This window comes from Culex pipiens, chromosome 3 (assembly GCF_016801865.2).
Source record: "Culex pipiens pallens isolate TS chromosome 3, TS_CPP_V2, whole genome shotgun sequence".
Classification (NCBI taxonomy): domain Eukaryota; kingdom Metazoa; phylum Arthropoda; class Insecta; order Diptera; family Culicidae; genus Culex; species Culex pipiens.
Window position 1 is genome coordinate 37,642,346 of NC_068939.1, and position 15,391 is coordinate 37,657,736.

General features: G+C 40.5%; 2 protein-coding genes across 5 annotated transcripts in view; one reads left to right on the forward strand and one right to left on the reverse strand.

Moving 5' to 3' along the window:
* LOC120415774 (spectrin alpha chain) overlaps positions 1 to 7,638 on the forward strand; it is a 30,710-nt gene extending 23,072 nt beyond the window's left edge. The window contains exons 4-9 of one of the 4 annotated variants that reach the window (XM_039577390.2): positions 76 to 117; positions 3,311 to 5,234; positions 5,296 to 5,899; positions 6,023 to 6,052; positions 6,256 to 6,856; positions 6,925 to 7,638. In XM_039577390.2, coding sequence (XP_039433324.1) covers positions 76 to 117; positions 3,311 to 5,234; positions 5,296 to 5,899; positions 6,023 to 6,052; positions 6,256 to 6,856; positions 6,925 to 7,053 — 3,330 coding nt within the window. In that variant the 3' untranslated portion in view covers positions 7,054 to 7,638. The remainder of the gene's footprint in view (positions 1 to 75; positions 118 to 3,310; positions 5,235 to 5,295; positions 5,900 to 6,022; positions 6,053 to 6,255; positions 6,857 to 6,924) is intronic. The other 3 variants (XM_039577391.2, XM_039577393.2, XM_039577394.2) reach the window with 3 other exon arrangements.
* Positions 7,639 to 9,804: 2,166 nt separating this feature from the next.
* LOC120415776 (protein argonaute-2-like) lies at positions 9,805 to 14,966 on the reverse strand. Its single transcript, XM_039577398.2, has 7 exons — positions 14,732 to 14,966; positions 14,109 to 14,166; positions 13,614 to 14,047; positions 11,913 to 12,000; positions 10,876 to 11,853; positions 10,057 to 10,820; positions 9,805 to 9,995 (listed from the first exon to the last, which is right to left on the reverse strand). Exons 1-7 carry the CDS (start codon positions 14,890 to 14,892, stop codon positions 9,902 to 9,904), a joined length of 2,577 nt encoding a protein of 858 aa, XP_039433332.1. The 5' UTR covers positions 14,893 to 14,966; the 3' UTR covers positions 9,805 to 9,901.
* Positions 14,967 to 15,391: the final 425 nt, after the last annotated feature.

Genomic DNA, 15,391 nt, shown 5'->3' on the forward strand with positions numbered 1-15,391 from the left:
CCTTCTACTATAAGACAAAACCAATTATTCGAAGCCAACATCAATTCTAAATTCTAAATTTCAATCTTCCTTCAGAATCATCGTGCTGAAATTGATTTTCGTTACGGTATCCCGCAGGTATACGACCGAGTAAAGATTAAGCTCACAACCAAACAAAAATAAAACGCTCTCTCTTTCTCTATTTATATCTATTGTACTACCCACCATCTAATCTGTTGTTTTAACTCTTGGTTGTAATTAACTTTCGAGCAAGTTTGCAAGAAAGGCAACAAAAAATACGCTGTTTTTGTTCTAATCCGATTCGTTTTATGTTTTGTGGTTCACTTTCCGTAACTTGTTCAATTGATTGGCACCTCGTCGAACGATACTCTTCCGTTGCAAAATTACATTTTGTTACGTTTATTTTCTTGTATAATTTGTAAGAAATTTTAGACTTAATTGGCTGGCTAAATTTAATCAAACCTAGCGCGTTTTAGTGACTTAACCAAAGGCATACCAGGGCTACGGCGAAACTTTACTCGTTCACTTACAAGGCAATACACACAACAACAAAAAAACACATCCAAAAAAAAATCATCCAAATAATCTTCGCCAAATCGCTTCTTCTTACCTTTTCTCTCTAATAAAATCATATGATTTGTTCATTCGCTTACTACACGCTTCATTGTGTTCAAACGTGTGCGTGGTGTTGTTCTTGTTGTTTTCGTTTGTCGTCCATGAAACCCGTTAGGAAATCATGTTCTCACCACACCAACCAAAAAACCAACCCACCATTCCGTTATGTGTTTTGTTTTTTACTGTCTCGTCTCTGTCATGATCTCCTGACGCAAGTCAAACAGCCGTACATTTCTTTCAAATCCATCAACGGTCAATTTCAAAGATAAAAAAAACTCACCACAGCGGTTTTCGTGGTGATTATTGGATTCGATCGTAATTTCTTGACTCACGATCGAGATTTTTCGATAGTAAGATTACGACTTACCATCGAAAAATCTCGATCTACAATCGACAAATTACGATTTCACATCGACAAATTATCGTAATTTTACTGTTGAGAAATCACGATCGTAATTTGTAATACCATTTTTTTTTTATTTTTTTCTGTAAACGGAATATTAAAAAAACTGAGTTCAATATTTTTTTAATGTGAAAAATAACAAAATTTAAAAAATCTAAATTCATGTCTTTTATATTTCAAAAAATCTTAAAAACATAAAAAAAAATCAAAAATCTCCAAAATTTCTTAAGGATAAAAAAATAAAATTTCTAAAAATTTTACATTTTTTTCTAATTTAAAAAACATAAAAAACATCAAAATTTAAAAAAAAAAAATATTTTTTTCTTAATTTTAAAAATTTTGAAAAAATTCAAATTTTTTTTTTTAGGAATGGAGTAAAATTTTCTCTAAAAAACACTTTTTTAACTCTTAGAAATTGAAAAAAAAAACAATTTAAATTATTTTAAAAGAAAACCAAAATAAATTTTAATAAAAAGTGAAGTTTTTGGAAATTATAAAAAATTATAAAAAAATGACATTTTATTTTTTTTAATATTTAAAATTTTTAAAATGTTTAAAATTAAAAAAAAACTTTTCTTTTAATTTTTGAAATTAAAAAAAAAGTTTTCTTTAATTTTTGAAATTAAAAAAAACATTTTTTTTATTTTTGAATTTTTGAATTAAAAAAGTATAATTTTTGGAAACTTTAACAATCAGAAAAAAAAAATTAAACTTGTTTTGGATTATAATTTTTTTTGATAGTTTTGAAATTTGGGAAATTTTTGATTTTTTAGAATTTTTAAATTTGTTGCAAATTAAAAAAAATGTTTTTTTTTAATTAAAAAAAAATAAAATGTTTAAATTTTCTTAAAATTAAAAAAAATAACTTTTGTAATTAAAAAAAATTGTGATATTTTTAATCCTTAGAATTTGTGTAGTTTTTAAATTTTTGTAATTTTTATTTTTTTTTAATTTTGAAATTTAAAAAAAATAAAACTTTTGCCTAATAATCATGGTCTATGTTTATAGACTGATCAAATTTTTTTTTTGCTATAAATTTTAAATCTTTTGAAATTTTTAAATCCTATGAAATTTTTAAAATGTTTGAAATGTTTATAAAAAATAAATTTTATTTAATTTTAATTTTAAATTTTTTGAAAAATTAAGGAAGTTTATTTTTCAAAGTTTATGTCCCTCGGCTCTGACCAAATTCGAGGTTGGCAAAAAATATAAAAATATAAAAATTTAAATTACAAGCCTAGGTTTCAATATATGGATGAAAAAAGTGTTTTAAAATGCTTTTTACAGGCGTACAGTTTCTTTCCAATCATTAGTTTTGAAAATATCAAGGTATTGACGGAATGTTTTTTTTCCTCATTTTTTTTTTCTGTGAGACTGTACATACGTATTTCATGAAAATTTAAAATGTTTTCAAAGGAGTTCAAACATGCTAAATATAATTATAAACGCGGGAAAATGCACTTTAACTGGTTTTCAGTTGGTTGAACTTTAATTTTCATTAAAATTTTGAAGTTTTTTGAAAAATTATTTTTTTGCCCCCTGATTTTTCAGGCAAACTTTGAAGGGGGGGAGGGGGTGGGAGGGGCGATATAAACTTTGAAAAATATTTGCATCGGCCTAAATATTTATGTAATTTTTCTAAATTTTTAATTTTTTAAATATTTTTGAAATTTTTTAAATTTTTAAAAAGTTTGAATTCAAAAAAATGATTTTTTTCTTCAGATTTCCAAAAGTTTTAAATTTTTGAAATTTTTTTAAACTTAAATTTTGGACCTTTGCAATTTTTAATTTTTTTCAAGATCTTGTTTTTTTAATTATTGAATTTAATGAAATTTTTGAAATCTGTAAAAAATTGAAATTTCTGAAAATAATGAATAAAGTTTTGAATGCGAGCTTCGAACCCATATGGAGATTTTCTCGACCGCGGGTCGTAATTTGTCGATGGTAGATCGAGAAATTACGATCGAATGCAATAACTAATCACCACGTTTAAATGCACCTTAGCGCGTTGACACGCGCGTTTGACAGTTGCTGGAATACATTTTCACAACCAGAAGGCTCTGGTGATGGATTGATGGATGGATTTTTGTTAAAAAATTTCAACGATTGACGTCTGTTTGTCTATGCGCTATGAGGTCAAGCCATCGACGAATCGCTTTCTAATGAAAGGCAAATCTTCGTTGCAATCATATAGCTTAGAGGTGTACTTCCTAGCAGCCGCAGTTCCCCAACGTACCACTAATCTTCGTTTCCGTTTCGCTTCGTGTGTGACCGCGATCAACTCAAATATAGGAACACCGCACCGAGGTGGATGCCCGCGCCGGAACGTTTGCCGCGTTCGAGCAGTTCGGCGCCGAGCTGCTGCAGGCGAACCACTACGCGTCGCCTGAAATCCAGGAGAAGATCGAGAATCTGTCCAAGTCGCGGGAGGAGCTCGAGCAGGCATGGACGGCCCGTCGGCTGCAGCTGGACCAGAACCTGGACCTGCAGCTGTACCTGCGCGATTGCGAGCAGGCCGAAAACTGGATGAGCGCCCGGGAGGCGTTCCTGAATGCGGAGGAGGTTGACTCGAAGGGCGATAACGTGGAGGCGTTGATCAAGAAGCACGAGGACTTTGACAAGGCGATCAACGGGCATGAGGAGAAGATCGGAGCGCTGCAGGTGTTGGCGGATCAGTTGATCGCGCAGGAGCACTACGCCGGAAAGCTGATCGATGACAAGCGTTCGGAGGTGTTGGACCGCTGGCGTCACCTGAAGGAAGATCTGATCGAGAAGCGATCGCGGCTGGGCGATGAGCAGACGCTGCAACAGTTCTCGCGCGATGCCGATGAGATTGAGAACTGGATCGCGGAGAAGTTGCAGCTGGCGACGGAGGAGAGCTACAAGGATCCGGCCAACATTCAGTCCAAGCACCAGAAGCACCAGGCGTTCGAGGCGGAACTCGCTGCGAATGCCGATAGGATCCAGAGCGTGCTGGCTATGGGAAGTAACTTGATTGACAAGAACCAGTGCAGTGGATCTGAGGACGCCGTGCAGAAGCGACTGACTCAGATTGCCGACCAGTGGGAATATCTGACTCAGAAGACGACGGAGAAGTCGCTGAAGCTGAAGGAGGCCAACAAGCAGCGTACGTACATTGCTGCGGTTAAGGATCTGGACTTTTGGCTGGGTGAAGTCGAGAGTCTGCTGACGTCGGAAGATGCCGGCAAGGATCTGGCTTCGGTGCAGAATCTGATGAAGAAGCACCAGCTGGTTGAGGCCGACATTCACGCGCACGAAGATCGCATCAAGGACATGAACGCGCAAGCGGATTCGCTGGTCGAGAGTGGCCAGTTTGATAGCGCCGGAATCCAGGAGAAGCGTCAGTCGATTAACGAGCGTTACGAACGCATCTGCAACTTGGCCGCCCATCGCCAGGCTCGCCTGAACGAAGCCAACACGCTGCACCAGTTCTTCCGCGATATTGCCGATGAAGAGTCTTGGATCAAGGAGAAAAAACTGCTCGTCGGTTCGGATGACTATGGTCGCGATTTGACGGGCGTGCAGAACTTGAAGAAGAAGCACAAGCGTCTGGAGGCTGAACTGGCCTCGCACGAACCGGCCATCCAGGCTGTCCAGGAAGCTGGCGAGAAGCTGATGGACGTGTCGAACCTCGGCGTTCCGGAGATTGAGCAGCGCCTGAAGGCCCTCAACCAAGCCTGGGCTGAACTGAAGGGTCTTGCAGCCACTCGTGGCCAAAAGTTGGACGAATCCCTGATCTACCAGCAGTTCCTGGCCAAGGTCGAAGAAGAGGAAGCCTGGATCACCGAGAAGCAGCAGCTGCTGTCGGTTGAGGACTACGGCGATTCGATGGCCGCCGTCCAGGGTCTGCTGAAGAAGCACGACGCCTTCGAGACGGACTTTGCCGCCCACCGGGACCGCTGCTCGGACATCCGCGACAACGGCCAAACGCTGGTCACGAACAACAACCACCACGGCGAGAGCATCTCGCAGCGGTGCGCCCAGCTGGACAAGAAGCTGGAGAACCTGCAGGCGCTGGCCACCCGCCGCAAGAACGCCCTGCTCGACAACTTTGCCTACCTGCAGTTTATGTGGAAGGCCGACGTCGTCGAGAGCTGGATCGCCGACAAGGAGAACCACGTCAAGTCGGAGGAGTTCGGCCGTGATCTGTCCACGGTTCAGACGCTGCTCACCAAGCAGGAGACATTCGATGCCGGTGAGTCTTGATTGATGAGCCTTAGGTTAGTAAACTGTTACTCATTTTGTCTTTGTTCCAGGTCTCTCCGCGTTTGAGCAGGAAGGAATCCACAACATCACGGCCCTGAAGGATCAGCTGATTAGCGCAAGCCACGCCCAGTCGGCGGCCATCCTGAAGCGCCACGAGGACGTGCTGACCCGCTGGCAGAAGCTGCGTACCGATTCGGAGGCCCGCAAGTACCGTCTGCTCGGCATGCAGGAGCAGTTCCGCCAGATCGAGGACCTCTACCTGACCTTTGCCAAGAAGGCGTCCGCCTTTAACTCGTGGTTCGAGAACGCCGAGGAGGATCTGACCGACCCGGTGCGCTGCAACTCGATCGAGGAAATTACCGCCCTGCGTGCGGCTCACGCCCAGTTCCAGGCGTCGCTGTCGAGCGCCCAGTACGACTTCCAGGCGCTGGCCGATCTGGACCGCAAGATTAAGAGCTTCAACGTGGGACCCAATCCGTACACGTGGTTCACGATGGAGGCGCTGGAGGACACCTGGCGCAACCTGCAGAAGATCATCGAGGAGCGCGACGCCGAGCTGGCCAAGGAGGTGCACCGCCAGGAGGAGAACGACAAGCTGCGCAAGGAGTTTGCCAAGCACGCGAACCTGTTCCACCAGTGGTTGACCGAGACGAGGTAAGACTGGACGCTAGTTTAGTGTGAAAAGTGTTTAAATTTCAGCAATTAACGTGACTACGTTTATATTTCTCCTCGGGGTTCCATCCATCTCCATCTTCATCATCGTCGTCGAACGTAAAGATACGCCATTCTGGGATGGGACATCAACGGGTAAACGAGTTGTGGGAGTTGTCTTTTGAACTTGAGTGTAGCTGCAGCCGCACTAAACGTTGTAATTATTCGCTGAGTGCGCGTCGCAAAACCCTTTAATCTCGCATAACGGCTGCCAAATGCAAACTCGGGCTAACAAAACTGTGTTGATCGCTGGAAAACGGTGTTGCTTCAACGCGTCTAATCATTTCCATTTTCCTCAGAACTTCCCTCATGGACGGTTCCGGCACGCTGGAGGAGCAGTTCGAGGCCCTCTGCCACAAGGCCAACGAAATCCGCGCCCGCCGGGGTGACCTCAAGAAGATTGAAGAGCTCGGCGCAACGCTCGAGGAGCACCTCATCCTGGACAATCGCTACACGGAACACTCCACGGTCGGGCTGGCCCAACAGTGGGACCAGCTGGACCAACTGGCGATGCGCATGCAGCACAACCTCAAGCAGCAAATCCAGGCCCGCAACCAGTCTGGCGTTTCGGAAGACTCGCTCAAGGAGTTCTCGATGATGTTCAAGCACTTTGACAAGGACAAGAGCGGCAAACTCAACCACCAGGAGTTCAAGTCCTGCCTGCGCGCCCTCGGCTACGATCTGCCCATGGTGGAGGAGGGCCAGCCCGACCCCGAGTTCGAGGAGATCCTGAACGTGGTCGACCCGAACCGCGACGGCCAGGTGTCCCTGCAGGAGTACATCGCCTTCATGATTTCCAAGGAAACGGAGAACGTCCAGAGCTACGAGGAAATCGAGAACGCGTTCCGCGCCATCACCGCCTCCGACCGCCCCTACGTCACCAAGGATGAACTCTACTCTGTAAGACAGAACCTGCCCGCACTGGAAGCACTTACAATTCTAACCCCATTCTCTTTCCTTTCCGGCAGAACCTCACCAAGGACATGGCGGACTACTGCGTCCAGCGGATGAAACCGTTCAACGACCCCAAGACGGGACACCCCGTCACGGGCGCCCTGGACTACGTGGAGTTTACGCGAACCCTGTTCCAGAACTAAACAACTATGTGTTTTATTTCTTGACATTTGCATTAATAATAAAACCTACATTTAACTGCTAAACTCCAACAATCGAAACCGCGATTTCTACGAATGCCGTTATTTATCTTCCTAATTATAGCTATGCAAGTATTTATCGTCGCTGCGCATCAATTTAAAATGCTTTTTTGACCGCATCTTGAAAAAAAAAACAAGAAAATGTTCTGATCAATTTCTGCACGGCAAGGAAATTGGCCTTGAATATTAGAGAAGCAAAAGTTATCGCACTTTTTGATAGATTTATTTTGAAGCAAAATATCGAACGACTTGACGTTTCAACACCGAAGTATTTACCTATTTAGAATAAAATGTTTAAACAAAATGATATAAAAATATCCGTTCTTGGAACGATTTGAAATTCTATTTAGAAAGTAATCAAACAAAATCAAAGCTTTTAGATTGATGAGCATGAGCAAACTAAGTGTAATCGCATCACCGCCAGTAGTTGCAGCTGAACATGAAAGAACACACAAATATTTAAACATCCTTATAATGCATTTCCCCTATTTATTCGGAAAATAAAGTAACAATGCTTAATCAACAGTACTGTTTGTTCTTTTTTATTTTCCTTCAAACTAAAAAAACCAGAGAAAAATTATGCCATAATCTTCAAATGTAGTCCAAGTCATTGAGCTCAAATATGACCCTAACATTGCTCTGCAACAACGGTTCTCTACCTTTTCTTGGTCACGTATTCCTTTCTGTTTTACTAAAGGCTGATATGCAGATCGGAAGGAACTCCATATAAAAAACGCCCAAGAACCGGGTCGCAAGGTGACTTTTTTGAAAATAGTCGCAGTTTTTATTTTTTTTAAATTAGTGCACATGTTTGCACACTTTTGAAAAAAATATTTTTGAAAAGTTGAGAAAATTCTATATATTTTGCTTCTTCGGACTTTGTTGATACGACCTTTATTTGCTGAGATATTGCAATGCAAAGGTTTAAAAACATGAAAATTGATGTTTTCTAAGTCTCACCCAAACAGCCTACCATATTTTTAATGTCGATATCTCAGCAACTAATGGTCCGATTTTCAATGTTAATATATGAAACATTTATGAAATTTTCCGATCTTTTCGAAAACAATATTTTCAAAATTTTCAAATCCAGATTAACATTTCAAAAGGGCCAAACATTCAATATTACGCCCTTTTAAAATGTTAGTCTTGATTTGAAAATTTTGAAAATATTTTTTTCGAAAAGATCGGAAAATTTCACAATTGTTTCATATATTAACATTGAAAATCGGACCATTAGTTGCTGAGATATTGACGATAGAAAATGGTGGGTTGTTTGGGTGAAACTTAGAAAACATCAATTTTCCTGTTTTTAAACCTTTGCATTGCAATATCTCAGCAACTAAAGGTCGTATCAACAAAGTCCGAATAAGCAAAATATAGAGAATTTTCTCAGCTTTTCAAAAATATTTTTTTCAAAACTGGGCAAACATGTGCACTAATTTTAAAAAATAAAAAACTGCGACTATTTTCAAAAAAGTCACTTAAATATGGCTATAACTTGAAAACGGTGCACTTTATCAAAATTTCACTAAAGTACTTTTTGATTGCAAATTTGATTTTACATCGAAAAATGAAGTTGAAAAATTTTACGACCAAAATTTCGATTTTTTGAAAAAATCAGTATTGATTAAAAAATTCATAACTCGGTCAATGATTTTTTGCACAACCTGGAAATTTCTGAAAAGTTGGCATTTTATGTCCTCTAAAACATATCAAAAAATAAAAAAAATTAAAAATAGTGTTTTTTTGTAAATCAAGTTTTAGTGATAAAAAGTTAAATAAAAAAATCACCAAATTTTTTTTACCGTGTATTATTTTTTTCCAGTGTAGTACGTATCCATACCTACAACTTTGCCGAAGACACCAAATCGATCAAAAAATTCCTTCAAAAGATACAGATTTTTGAATTTTCATACATCATTTTTGTATGGACAGCTGCCAAATTTGTATGGAAAATTATATGGACAAACTAATGATGCAAAATGGCTTCTTTGGGCATACCGAAGGCACCAAAAAAGTTTCAGTCGGATTAAAAAATACAAAAATTAAAATTGAAGAAAAAAGACCGATTTCGTAGAGAATTGCTCATTGATAGAACACTGAAAGGTCCACCCTTTGTATCTATTTTGGATAGCATTACCCTCTAAATGTGAGGAAGGCATCAACCACCTAAGGGTGGATTTAGTAATGTTTTTTTTTCTTAAAATGGATCTTTATAAAAATATGCAATAAAATTTGCTACTGAAAAAAAAAATATGGCTAACAATGTGATGCTTACAAAATTTCTGATTGAAAATTAATTTAATTTTATAACGTCAAGTGGATCTCAGCAAAAATGCGCAATAACTTTGTTTGAAGTTTACAAGATAAAATTTTGGTAAAAATGGTAAAAATGTATAAGAAAAAGATTTTTCATAAAAACTCCAGTTTTAATTTCCTTTAAACATTAAATATTTCATCTATTGAAAATGGCAATAAATTTGAAGGTTTCTTTTTGAAATATATATATTTTTTTGAAACTGTCAGGAATACATACTTTACTTACTTACATACAGGCCACGACTTATATCAAAAAGCATGAATTGTATTCTTTGAGATTTTTTAGTAAACAATAATATCACAAATTGCAGCTTAATTTTAGGACTCAATTAGAAGGATTGTGATACTCTTGAAAATAAAAACACGAGAACATATGCCTAAACTGTAAGAATATTATATAGTGATTTTATAAAACATTTATCATTGTTGTTACATTCAAAAAGTCGCTGTTATTTTGTGAATAAAATATTTAAATAAAGAACATTGACCGCTCTCCGATGATTTCCGGTCTTATACGCAGCAAACTATTCTCCCGGTCAAGTTCTGCCATATTGAGGGTGCGACTGAAAGTTGATCGTTTTTAAAAAAAACCAATGCAAACTAAAATAAAAACATCAAACTCACCCCTGAATGTAGACCTTTCCTCGGGCTGCCACCCAGTGTGCGTAGTAGGTCGGCGCCGGGTACGACACGGATCGATTGCACCGAGCGTACATGTGGCACAGCGCGTAGGTAATCGCTTGAAGCTGATCTGGATCCCACTGTTCATCGTCGTGCAGAACGGTGTACTTGCTGGGCTTCGCCACACCCTGGACCGCCTGGTGCGAGGTCAGGAAAAACTGGAAATGTTTAGGCGTGGTAATGTACCTGTCCACGATGGTGCCCGGCGGGACGTTCTGGTTCTGGCCCTCTTTCGGACATTTGGGTCCGGGGAAGAAGCGCGTGTGGTGGCGCTTTTGAACAACGACAAATGTTACGTTGATTTTGCTTGGTGGGTTCATTGCGGCGACCGCCCTGTTGATCGCGTTGAGCTCAATGTCGAGAACCTGCGAAAATTGCCCGTCGGAGACACCGTCCCGGTAGTAGAGGATCATTTCGGGCAGTTGTTGGTTGTTTTTGTTCTTGTAGTTGTTCAACATCGTCTGCATGATGGCCTCGAGGCCGTGGATCATTTCTTCTTTGGGGTCCTGCAGTTGGAAGTGAGGTTTGTAGCGGAATCCGTTCCGGTCGAACGAGGCGACAACACCAACTACGCTGGGAATTGTGGATTGTTCTGGGGATGGGTGGGTTACGTCCGCTCCGACGAACATGATGCGCTTTTTGATAAGTGGGATTTTTGGGTCTGGTGATTGTACCACGTGGTTCGTTCCGTTGGTTTTACCGTTGATCTGGGAATACAACTCAATCAGTTGAAGTGGAGTGTAGAACGTAAAGTGAACTTACCTTCAGCAGTATATTGTTAACCACGGTCAAGGGAGAACGCGTGTTTTTCACTGTATTCCCTTTAACGCATGATGTTAGTACACCTACGACTAATTCTGCCTTTTGCTTGAGCCTGGAGTAATGGTCACCAATGCCGGGAATCACCACGATAACGAAATCCAATTGTTGCTTTTTAAAATAACCCAAACTATTTTCCAATTCGGTTTCCAGCTGCTTCATGTTCATACGCGTATTGCGTGGTTCGTAATAGTTGTTTTGCATGGAGAAAGGCTCCAGCTGCATGCCCTTCTTGCGAGACTCGTTGAACACGTTATTTCCAAATGAATCCACATCACTCTGACGAGTCTTATAACTGTCCAGGTTCAAGATGATCCAGCGTAGTTCTCGTTGGTTGGAGGTAATAAAACCTTCGTTGTCTGCACTCCATTGACCATGCTCAGGCAGAACAGTTCTACGATTCTTGTATTCGATCAACGGTGGTGCCATGATTCTTCCGTCGATGACTTCGAAATCTTTCCCAACGCCAATACCAAACTCCTTGATGATTGGGCAGTTGCTGTAACTGATTTGATCTCTGAGTTCCATGATTTTTCGCTTCCTGGTCGGGGCGTCCGTTGCAGCAAGTTTGATGATCTGCGCCGTGCACTCGTCCGGATGTTTTTTGTTCAGAGCTTGACCCGGCAAAATCTGGCATAGCTCCATCGGCAGCATAATGTTCCGCACGGTGCTACCCACGTGCATGACCGGTAGTTCGGGGTATCGCAGTCGGTAACCCTGCTGGGTAAAATAAGCCGCGTCTCCGACAACATCTAGTACAGGAACCCCAGAGGGGAAGGCCTTATGGGCAACGTCAATGTTCAGAAACAGTTTGGAGCCTAGGATTAAGGATTGGTGCAGCCCGTACCACAGTTCGTGGTTTCGACCGTTTCGACCGACATCAATGCGCTTAAGTGGCGCAAAGTAGCAGGATCTCTTGAACTATAACAAATAGTGAATGTTAAACAAAAACGACCCATCTCAAAATACAATTGTTTTACCCTAATCAATCTCGGATCACGGTCGGAAGCTGTACCAAAGACCACTTCCAAGCATTGCTTCGCTGGCGCTTGATTGTGCTCGTTGCCACTGTTAATAATCAAATAAAATTAAAAACCTTCGACCTTTTTAAACACATTCAAAAAAATCTGAAGTTTAATAAATTTTATATTTAAAAAAAATCGAGGTAAAAAAATAGAGTTTTTTTTAGTTTGAAATTTCGGAATTATTTTAATTTTTTTAGGTTTTAGAAATTCATAAAAAAAAATTTTTGTAGCGTGCTTTTTAAAAGTCCAGTTTTACGATGTTGTCCCGTCACGCTACATTTTTATTTCAGGGGAAGCACAGGTAGGGGCAGGGGGGCAGAATGGACCATGGGGGCAGAACGGGCCACCCTTGGTTTTGGGCTTTAGAATGGATTTAGACCAACTGTAAGGCAAGGGTCTTATAAAGGACGTCAAATAGCATCACCATACCGAAAACGACGTTTGAATTCATTGTATTTTTCGAATTATGAGCAAAAATGTAAATTTATTGACAAAACCACGCAAATGTTGTTTATTTCGAGGTTCTTAAATAAGCTTTCTGAAAAGTTGGATTGTTTGAAAAAGTTTGCTCAATGCTTATAACGTTACTAGATACTACTACCAAGGTATACAAACAACAACGGAACCTTAAAATCATTTAGAGGCTTGGTGGTGGAAGTGTTAAATTAAAATCCACTTGGGGGCAGAATGGACCACCCTTTTCCTGCCTTATAAAAACAATCAAAAGTTAAAAAATTTGAGCTAAATGGATTATTTCACTCCTGGTAGCTTCACAAATCACGTTTAATGCAACAAAAGTTGATTTTTTAGTTGTTTCGACGCTTAGTTGTAAAAATAGTGTCTTTTTTCGACATATAGTGTAATTTTCAAAAATCTTTGTTTTTTCAGGTTACTATTTTTATAAAAGTGATCAAATTTCATGGAAACTATAATGTAAAGGTCCCTCAAGTAATTTCTTATCACCCTTCAACGTTGTATTAGAAGAAATGGCTTGTTTTCTAAGGTGGCCCATTCTGCCCCGCAGGGTGGTCCATTCTGCCCCGCACCCTGGAAAGTTAGTCGAAAAAACTTTTTTTTTAAGGTGGCTCAAAAATAGTTTTAAGTAAAAAATTTTCATCAACCAAGTATACAACATTGAAGGGAACATTCCAAAGCATAAGCCTACTATGTACACTGGATTCATAAATTTTTATGTTTTTCTATGGTTTTTGGTGCATTTCCCTTAGGCGGTCCATTCTGCCCCCCCTGCCCCTACTATATGGTTCATTCTTCATGATATTTCTTTGTAGAAAAATCAATTATCTTTCCAAATATGTAATAACATTGGGGGGTTTCTTCTTTTATTTTGCCACTACAGCCAAAACGCTGAAAAAAACTTGGGATTTTTTTGAAAAGGAGCTGAAGAATCGGTCATATCGAGATTTTCTCGAGAATTTACGATTGAATGATCTCTATCTATACTATCGAAAAATTACGATCGTAATATTTGGACTGAGAAACTTTGATCGTTAGTCGAGAAATTACTAACGAGTGCAATAATCTTGTCTTGTGCTTTCTGAACCAAGATTTTAATGTTTTTCTAAAACAAACAAGGCCGACCATCGGCCATTCTAGAGTGATACCTTTCAGAGCCCTAATGTGACCAATAAAACTTACCCCTTGAGACTCCGCAGATCGACCACATTCGCAAGCTTCACGCTCACCGTGAACCGACGTTCGCGGTTATCCAGCGACACCGCAACCCCAACCTTGTCCATCTGGTCCATCGGCTGCATCGTGTACGCATTCTTGTGGCCATCGTACGCAATCAACCGGTTCGGCAGGGCCTCGGCCCGGAACCGGCTGAAGCAAGCCCGTTGCCATTTTCGGGACGCCGCCGGCTGAATGTCCACGTCGTAGTGATAAGCCTTCGCGGGTAGCTTGTCCAAGTTCAGCGCGAGATAGTTGACCTCGAGCTTGACAGGGGTGCCGGCCACGCCGTAGTTCTTCGGACGAACAAGGTCGAGCTTCACTTTGGCCAGAGACTTTTCGATGGGCTGGGACGGTGGGGTCGGGGCGTTGCTGGTTGTAGGTAACAATATTTGTGTGCCCTGTGATCGTAGAATGGGATTGATCGTCTTTTTCTAGCCAATACGACAAGTTATATCTTACCTCGCCAGTTTGCTGTTGAAGATCTTGCTGCTGTTGCTGCTTCAGAAGCTGTTTTTGCCTGCGAATAGTATTCATTTAATATTGTCGCTCTGGCACTAAACCGAATCGAGCGATTTCCACTCTCGCCGCACTTTTTCTCTCCGCCTTTTTCTGTCAAGCTCAATGTGGTATTACTCGATCAGTGTGTAAGCCAACTTTGTTGTGATTCCTCCATATTGTTTTGATTGACGAAAATTTATGTCGGTGTATGAACCAACTTTTTTTTGTTTATTTAATGAAAAACAAAATAAAATATGCACTATTTTTACCTGCAGAAATGGTCAACATCATCATCCAAAATCTCCAACGGCATCACGCAAGCGCTGATGCTATTAAGCTTGACAGAAAAAGGCGGAGATAAAAAGTGCGGCGAGAGTGGAAATCGCTCGTTTCGATTTGGTGCCAGAGCGACAAAATATTTTTTCAGTGACGTTTATCGTCGCGTTCAACACAACTTGTTACACTCAGAATTAGAGTTGCTAAGTTTGCGAAGCGTAGTGTCAGATAAGTCGCCGTGAAAATTCGATTTATTTCCGAAACCACAATAAATCTAACAATTACAACACGTTGCTTAACCAACTCACTTGTACTTGCCGCCCCCACCTTGGCCGGACTTTTGCTGCTTCTGCTGTTGACCTTGGGGCGGTCCAGCAGTTTGGCCGGATGTGCCCTCGGGGACATCCTGATCCCCGCTTTGGGGCTTCTTCTTGCCACGATAGTTTCCTTTCGGTTTAGCGGACTCCATTTCTAAGATTTTTTTTCAGCCAACTAAATTTTAGATTGCAAGAAGTTACGACTATTCACGCTGCTGGTTGCTATAAGACTATCAATACAATCTGTGAAAACTGAAGTGAAACGGGTGAAACTCGTTCGTACTTGTTTTTGAGACGCAATAATTCGCGGGCAATGCATGAGTCACCCCGTGTTGCAATCTGATTGCAGCAAACGATGGAAAAATTGCATCATGCAAAGGGATTTGAACAATTACTAATCAGCAGTAATGTAGCTTTTCACATCAACAATATACCTTTTTTGTATTTTTTTTTAAATGTTTTTTTATATACTGTTCTCAATTGTCCATCATTAAAAACCGGATATTCTATTTTTTGTCGAAATCTCTCGAATATTTGCTCCACATGTTTGAGGATGTTCCAATGCATCTTTTTAACCTGAATTTGAAAAACAATTGAGGTACACTCAAACCCCGATGGATTGACACCAATTGTTGTCAAACGAACGAGGTC

Bases quoted from the DNA above. Each gene is read 5' to 3' on its own strand.
- LOC120415776 (XM_039577398.2), bottom strand. From the start codon at position 14,892: ATGGAGTCCGCTAAACCGAAAGGAAACTATCGTGGCAAGAAGAAGCCC. The intron at 14,048-14,108 runs GTAAGATATAAC...CTACGATCACAG, and splicing joins TTCAACAGCAAACTGGCGAG to GGCACACAAATATTGTTACC. The intron at 12,001-13,613 runs GTAAGTTTTATT...GATTATTAACAG, and splicing joins GATCTGCGGAGTCTCAAGGG to TGGCAACGAGCACAATCAAG.